Source organism: Ctenopharyngodon idella, chromosome 5, assembly GCF_019924925.1.
Source record: "Ctenopharyngodon idella isolate HZGC_01 chromosome 5, HZGC01, whole genome shotgun sequence".
Classification (NCBI taxonomy): Eukaryota; Metazoa; Chordata; class Actinopteri; order Cypriniformes; family Xenocyprididae; genus Ctenopharyngodon; species Ctenopharyngodon idella.
This window is the reverse complement of record NC_067224.1, coordinates 15,503,629-15,512,500: the sequence shown is the minus strand read 5'-3', so window position 1 is coordinate 15,512,500 and position 8,872 is coordinate 15,503,629. Positions and strand designations below refer to the sequence as shown.

The 8,872-nt window shown below is 36.4% G+C and overlaps 1 protein-coding gene across 5 annotated transcripts in view; it reads right to left on the bottom strand.

Moving 5' to 3' along the window:
• mctp1a (multiple C2 domains, transmembrane 1a) overlaps window positions 1-8,872 on the bottom strand; it is a 183,612-nt gene that overhangs the window by 50,360 nt on the left and 124,380 nt on the right. For all 5 annotated transcript variants that reach the window (XM_051893527.1, XM_051893526.1, XM_051893529.1 and 2 more), the window contains one exon: window positions 7,790-7,909. In XM_051893527.1, the coding sequence (XP_051749487.1) occupies window positions 7,790-7,909 (120 nt within the window). The remainder of the gene's footprint in view (window positions 1-7,789; window positions 7,910-8,872) is intronic.

Sequence of the window (8,872 nt, the reverse complement as noted above, 5' to 3'; positions counted from 1 at the left end):
ACCACTTTATATACTGAATTAGCCTTTTTATTATTTTTGAAAGAGCTGAAAATAAAATAACACAGAGACCCAAAAATGTTTTCTAATAAAGCCATTAATCCAAACTACTTGCAACTTGTCACAGAAAAGAAAAAAACACTAAAACCAAAATGAAAAACCTCCACACTTGTTTCTGTGAGATATATTTACAGCAAAGCAAAAATCACAGCAGGCCATGACAATATCATTCACAGATAATATAAATGAATCTGCCAGGTTGAGAAGGCTGTTGAGCTGTAGAGTTTATGCCAATAAATATTGATGTTAACTCAGCTCAATACAAAAAGATTGAACTTTCAGTGAAAGTATTAAGGTTTTAAGAGTTTCCCAAAATGCATCCTCCAACTGGGTGAATAGATACAATGGTTATTTGTGCATCTCTAAAACAAATAGAGTATGCTCGTATATGAAATGCACTCAAAACATACATCTACAGACTGTTATATATGCGTAAACACACCACTAAGACCTTGTTACATTTAATACGTTTACATAACATTAAATCACACTGGACCAGACATGACCACACACATTTGTTTTGCATGTTTTCTGGGGATATTCCACAGACTTAATGATTCTTATACTGTACAAACTGTACATTCTATCCCCTAACCCTAAGCCTACAATTAAATCTACCCATCACAGACAACTTTCTGCATTTTTACATTTTCAAAAAAACATCACTTAGAATGATTTATAAGCTTTTGTCCCCATAATGTAGGGAATACTTAAATCACACACACACACACACACACACACACAAACACACACACAGACATGCAGTGCAATGGAAATTCTCTGAATCTTGCAGAAACAGGTCAGATGTATTTCCGTGCCCTCCACACTATCCATTACAACACCGTTACCCAATGCGCACACACTGAACATTTCAATGAGGAAAAAAGACATGGAGCACAAATTAGACACCTCTAAAGTACATAATATATCTACTACCAACACTGGTTTAAATATTATCTTTAAATGACCTCTTTCTCAATGTTCCTCGTCTTACTAACAGCATATTAAAACCTCAAATACTTGTTAAAGAAATGAATACAAATATACCGCATTCAAATAAGGCATTCAATACAATTAAAACTGTAAATTACGCACTTAATATGCAAAAAATAATTTCTGTAACATTTGGTATTTTAGTACCTGCTCCTATACTGCAAACACATTTCTTGCAAAATGCAGCAAAACATCTGTAGTGTGTCCCATTAATTAGAGCAAAATATATTTTTTCTGACAAAGTAATTAGAATTTCCTCACATCGAATTAATATCTTCCATCTGTGCATTCATAAAATCATAATGAAATAATTTACTGTTACAAATATGTAAAAAATAACAGATCAGCATTCAACATATTTGACAGATTTTTTTTTTCTCTCTATTTTTTGGCCTCTGGCTAAATAAAATGTTAATTTACAAAATACACTGATTGGAGTTTAAAACCAAACTAAGGGAGTTGTTCATTAATCTATCGGGTTGTCGCTACTCCGCAGCGTCCATTTTGTTTTCATATGCCTGGTGGATCCTTAACCTGTCGCTGGACGACATCTCTTAAGTTTGGTTATTCTAGCTGAGGGCCAGAGTCTGATTGACAGCTGATGTTAGCCGACACCTCGTCTGCTTGGAAGTGACCCTTCTCTCTTTCACACAGCCCTAATGGCCAAGAGAGAGATGCCCAGAGTTCTGGGGCCATTCTTTCAGTCCAGACACTCATATCACCCCTAGTCCCCCCCCACCGAGAGCCCTTCCCAGGGAGGGAAGGGCCACGGACCCCAAAAGCAGATTGAACGGGAAGAGAAAGGTCCGGGTGAAAGAGAGGAAAGGGAGAAACCGAATCTGCGAACCTGCAACAAGAGGCTTTGTCAGAGCGCATCCAGGTATTCGGGATCAGTTCAGCTACTTCAGCGGCCATTCCGGAGCCACGGCATTCAGTTTCCCTTTCCCCCGTGTGAGTTCCTGTACTTCAGTGCTCAGGGCACGTACTGTAACCTCTCCACCTGCACGGATCCCATCTTACAATGATTCAGCGAGCCTCAGGACCAACAGTAACCTAATACAGACCATGACATCTATTCATTAAACTGCATCTGAAATGTAATTTCCTGTCAGTCCATTAATCTACAAAAAGCACCAAAAGAAATCCACAAATCACTATTGCTGTCACCATCAATATCTATTAGAATTTAGCTTTGGTTCGGTGTAATATAACAAGACAGCAAGGAATCTTCTCAAAAACAAGGACATCACATTCGATACGGGAGACCAAGAAGATTTCTTTCTTTTTTATTCAAGTAGAAGAAAATGTATACAGTACATCTACTGCATTAATTACTCCCCCCTCCCCTTTAAAATAAAAAAAAAAAGACTTTTTATCTATGAAATGAACAGAAAAGAAGCATTGAATCAGATTATGATAAAATAATGTCACACAATGTGTGTTTTCTTGCACTTCCCTAAAGAATTTCACTAAGCGTAATATCAAACGACTAAGTGATATAAGCATTTTCATGCATGCGACATCCATCTCTAACATCAAGTAGCATGTAAATTTGATTTCATTTTAAATATCTATTTGATTTGATGCAAGCGAAAGCACTTGAGATTAAGTCCCTTAACAAAAGCCGTTGCTCTAACTGGGAGAACGATCTGAATCGGCCAAGTGTTTCAGCATCTCGCTGGATTTTTGGAATGGAGAACAGACACGTTTTGGCAGCCAATTTCAATATCATTTTGGCACTTTGTGTTGTGGAGTGCAGGCTTGAGCACTTCAGAGCAGGCATTTGAGAATTAGCACATTAAAAGTGTGTTACCAACACAGCCTACAACAGCCCCTGTACTTGGACTTCAGAAATTAAGTCATCACATTGTGTTGATTATTTTAAATAGTGCCAACGGTGGGTAGAAATATGCCAAATGAGAGGCTGATTATGGACGTCAATAACTCATCTGCTTTTTGGCTTGATTTAGTTATAGGTGGGGATGTTTGGATTGAGTGATGCCGCACTGCCATCTTCTGGCATATCATGAAACACTTTTGTTTGTTGTTCTTTTAGACCCAATATGATTTGATCTATATCTAATTATAAACATCTTGAAAAAAGAACAAATTTAAAATACATGCTAAATCATAAAGTCTTCACTATTGACTGGTGATTAAAACATGATTTTTGTAGAACAGTTTATGTTAGCTTTCATAACTTTCATACAACTTAAGGTCTATCAACAGAACCTATGGAACTGCATTTACTTCTAACAACAGAATACATTTTAATCGTTTATATAAATTTTCAACAGAAAATAAATTCAATTTTTTTTTTTTTTGACAGAAATACAATACAAATACTATACAAATCTATGGAGCAATATGGGGTACACTGCCTCATAGACTTACACTGTAAGATGTAACTGTCAACACATTATGTATTATTTATTTTATTTTATTTTTTATTTTTAAATATTTTATTTTATTTTTTTATTTTTAAATATTTTATTTTATTTTTTTATTTTTAAATATTTTATTTTATTTTATTTTATTTTATTTTAGAGTTGAAATTACTGGTGTTATATTACAAGATTAAGTTGAATTTAATATATACATTTTGTTTGTTTTGTTTTATTTGTCACATAAAATAGAAAACCATTCTCAGACCCGTCAGCTGACAGGTAACACGGAGCAAAAAGGTGCCACCTTGTAAGCGCACAGTGGGTTGTAACTGTGAAGACACACACCGGAGCATTTGTTTCTCTTTTCCTGTCTTTTTTTTTTTTTTTTTTGGGGGGGGGGGGGGTTGTATTTTATCTAAATGCAAAGCAGGTGAAGGCTGCTCCAGTTTCCTGTAGTAGTAGCTCTCTTGTCTGGTTGCTCCCACTGATAAGAGTCCTACTTTATCCACATAAAAGAGCTGGGTATCATTTCCTTACCTCTCCCCTTCCAATATATCTCCCTCTCCTTACCCTCTACACACACACGCCACTCTTATTCCCCACGACACACAATACCTGCTCTATTTGCTCCCAATTCAAGGCCAAATTGCAGGTAGAGTTACGGCAAATTTGTTTGGAGGAAGAGTCGGTGCGGGAGCAATAAGGAGCTGGAGGGGTAGAGTGGCGCGAGGGGAGGGCTGGCACAGAGCGGTCTTTATGAGCACCACTCTGCCAGCCAGAACAATGGGCCATATTCACCCAGCGCAAACGCTCAGCTTACAGGTGTTCGTGGAGAGGAGAGGCAGACGCACACAAACACTCACGCGGACACCCACGCGCACTTGAACGAGCACATGCACACACACGCATACTCTCCGAGCTTTGTCCATTGTGCATATTCTATGAGCTGTGTCTTCTTGAATGGCCGGCCACTACTGAATGCGTGTGCGATCATAAATGGGTTTACAAAAAGTTTACACATGAAAAATGAGGACTGATTTCAATGAGGACTGTCGGCCATTGGTCATCAAACAGACAGTCCCGCCCCCCAACTAATGCTATTGGTTGATTGAGTCAAGCTATGGACGCACTAACAAAAAAAAGTCTAAAAAAAAGTATAAATGGCTTACTTATAGTTAGGGAAATAATACTATATGTATGAAATTAACATAAGAGAAGAACCTGAAGCATGATGAAATGTGTTTTCTCTTGCACATCCCTTATGAATTTCACTAAACGGAATATCAAACAACTGTGATATCAAACAACTGTGATAGCATTTTCATGCACACGACATCCATTTCTAACATCAAGTAGCATCTAAATTAAATTTTATTTTAAATATCTGATTTTATCCAAGTAAAAACATTTACTTATTTATTCACCCTCATGTCGTTCATCTTCGAAACACATACAGTATGAAGATATTTTTAATGAAATCTGAGAGATTGACAGTCCACGCAACTACCACTTTGACACATCAAAAAGTGAATTGAGCGGTTTAGTCCAAATCTTCTGAAGAGACACAATTGCTTTATATGCTGAACTTTTAATTTAGGCTATTATTCACATATAAACATTCATCGATGCACACATCAGTTATGGTAAACAGAAGTTGTAAACCAATGGTAACCAATAAGGTTAATTCTCGCGCATCAAGCAGGTTCGGCTGAGCTTCTGTTTATGGAGGGTCAGAAATCTCTCAGATTTCATTAAAAATATTGTCATTTGTGTTTCGAAGATGAACGAAAGTCTAATGGATTTGGAAAAACACAGTAAAAACACAGTAATTGATGACAATTTTTGGGTGAACTAACCCTTTAAGTCCCAGAATTGGGAGAACGATCTGAATCAGCCAAGTGTTTCAGCATCTCGCTGGATTTTTGGAATGACTTTGAATGATTTTTGGAATATATGTTAAGTCTGTTTTGAACATATATACAGTAAATGACTTACTTATAGCTGTCTTTGCTTATTAAACTGGGATCCAATACAAGGTTTTAACACTGAAACACTTACACACTTCACCTTTAAGGAAAAGCAAGAGTATTTAGAGCACCAGCAAACAAAAACAAAAAAAAAAAATCTTTGGAAGAGTTTCTGCAACAAAATCCCAACAACATCAACAAAAACACCAATACAACCTCAAAACCTAAGCTAAAAACAAAAACTCTAAAATGTCAAAAAGGCACAGACCTAAAAATACCAGAATAGCAAATCACAACGCTTGCCGCGCTGCTCGCAGCTGGTTTTATCTGCGCGTCGTGAACAGCCCCTTTGCTTTGGCTAACCTTTGTGTGGCAAGCACTGGAGGTTCTGCAAGTCTCGAATGCGAAATCACCTCTGCCAGTGTCTGACTATTGTATTCTTTTGGCTTACAACTGTCAGCGGCTGACAGAACGGCACAGATGTGTGTCTCAGCACAGCAGTGAAGGCTCACCTGAACCAGATGGCTGGTGATAAAGAAAGAAATCAGTGTGATGATTAAGAGAGCTCTTAAGGAGGGAGATTTAGAGTGCAAAGAATAACATTACCAGCTAATGGGACAACTGTGAAGGCAATGCAAAAGTTGCAAAAAAAAAAAAAAAAAATTTTTTTAACTTTTGTAGTTCAGGTTCAGACGTACTAAACTGAATGTGACTGCATAATAATTTTAATAATAGCATTTGAACATTAAGAACAAATGTAATTGTTTTTGTTTTATTATCCTCAAATCTCTTGACATTTCTTCCTCTGACATTTTCATTGATGTGTTTTCCCCCGACAACCATGAAGAAAAAAGAAAAGAAAAAAAAATGTTCCACTAAAATGTTAGCTGATCGATACAGCTGTCCCTCCGCTCACGCGTATGCCCTCGGCTTTTGCTTTCGGAAGTGTACCTAAATTAAAATGTGTCAAGCAGCAAATGTTAATGGCCTACCCTGCGACACTTAAAGACACGCGAGTCCTGAAACAGACAGGACCTACAGCAAATTATGCAGCATCACAGGCAAACATTAGCCAACATGTCCTGTGCTAGCATTTAGTCACACTGCCCACTCAGAAAGGCTGTCCTTTTCATCAAGGTTCAACTGTCCAATTACAATCTGAAGGTGCACTGCGCTATGAAAGAGACGGCTGTGAATTCAGACGACTTCACCCGAGATGCCGGTGCGTTACTGGAGATCTTAGAGGAGTGCTGAAGAATGTCAAAGACAAATGGGCAAAATTCTGGACATTTTTAACACAACAGAAGGGGAGATGAGAAATGTGTGCACATGAACCAATCGATCACCACAGAACCTGTCACACTATTTTATCATGTTACAGTATTTGGGGACCTTAAAGGGTTAGTTCACCCAAAAATGAAAATTCTGTCATCATTTACTCACCCTCAAGTTGTTCCAAACCTGTATACATTTCTTTGTTCTGCTAAACACAAAGGAAGATATTTGGCAGAATGTTTGTAACCAAGCAGATCTCACCCCCCATTGACTACCATAGTATTTTTTTTCCTACTATGGTAGTCAATGGGGGGCGAGATCTGCTTTTGAACAACTTTAGGGAGAGTAAATGACAGAATTTTCATTTTTGGGTGAACTATCCCTTTAATATATACTTAAAATGTTTGAAAATCACATTAGAAACAAAATATCAAACAAAGTGGCAATTATTTTTAAGAAAGATTTTTAAGAAATACACTTTTGAAGCAAAACATTTCACCAAAAAATAAGTTTGTTAGGTTTCAAATGATAAATCAATAGATATACTGTTCGAAATGAAAATAAATGTATCTGGACACTTGTTAAAAGTTAATTGTTCGTGTTCATATTTAATGTGATGAACTACACTTCTGATTACTCTAGGACACTTGTGAACTGAGAAGAACTTCATACATTCACTAACATCACCTTGGGATGAATTGGTTGCAAAAATGCATCAGAAAAGTGACACTAACTAGAATCCACTCTGGTATTTTGTTATCCAAAACATATTCAGTGCTGGGGCTGGTTGCATAAACTGCTTAGTCTTAAAAGTTAGTCATCTAATCTTGCATTAACATAGGTATTGTGTTAAGACAGTGTCTAAAGATCTAGTATGACCCACTAGCAGTTAGTCAAGAGGCAGTCAGTCTTACTTTTCGGTATCAAATTAGACCAATCTAATTTTTTATGTAACTGACTCAAAAAAAAAAAAGTTATGAACGGTCTTAAAGAAAAAAATTTGATGACTAACTTGTAAGACTAGTATTAGCGGTTTATGCAACCGGCCAAATACATTCTGGAGCCGCTGTATGTGACTGTTGGTGTGGTTGAACGCATACTGGTCCTTACCAGAAAGGCACAGATGCTCCTCTGAGGAGACTCCCACTCAAAGCAGCTGTTGATATAGCAGCCAGCATTGATCAGGAACATGATACAGCGCCTCATTCTGTTGAAGTTCTGCAGCAGCAGCTGAGTGTCAGAACAACAGACAGCATTTCACAATCACATCGATTCACAATGCAAACACGACTAAACTAAAATGATATTTGAAAAAATAAAGACAATTCCAATTATTAATTATTTATACTACATACACTACTGTTCAAATGATTTAAAAGAAATTAATACTTTTAATCAGCAAGGATGCTTTCTTTTTATCAAAAAATAATGAAAGAATCACAGTTTCCAAAACAACATCAAGCAGCACAACTTTTTTCAACATTGATAACAAAAATAACTGTTTCTTGAACTCCAAATCTGCATATTAGAATGATTTCTGAAGGATCATGTGAAGAGAAGTAATGGCAGCTTTGCCATCACAGGAATAATTTATATTTTAAAATGTACAAAAACAGAAAACAGTGATTTTAAATTGTAATAATACTTCCCAATATTACTGTTTTTACCGCATTTTCACAAAGCCTTTTTAAAAATGCTTATCGACCTTCAACATTTAAATTGAGGTAACATAAATTTTACATTATCATAAATGTACATTATTTATAAAAGTTAATGTGGACACTACAATAAAAAAATCAAATAAAATAAACACTACAATTACTGGCCTTCAACATTTATAAATAATGGAAAAATACTTTTAAGCAATGTTGTTAAGGCGTAACACCAAAAATATGATACTAGAGTGAAATAATGCAGTAAATAAGAGAAATCCAAACCATATTTATTTTCGATTTTGTAGGAGCATGAAAGAATTGAAGATTTTTTTTGTCACACGTCTTTAATAAAATAGTCTTTTTCGTGATTCTGAGTGCGGGTGAACTGCAAATGACCGCTGCTTCCTGTGTTCACAGGAAGATCAAACGCTCCTGGTCGCATAATGGCTTTAAAACGCTATGGCTTTGATCATAGTAACTATCCACATTTACTGTGGTGAAGTGTAGAATTCGGGCCATGCCTTTAAAGTAGGCAATT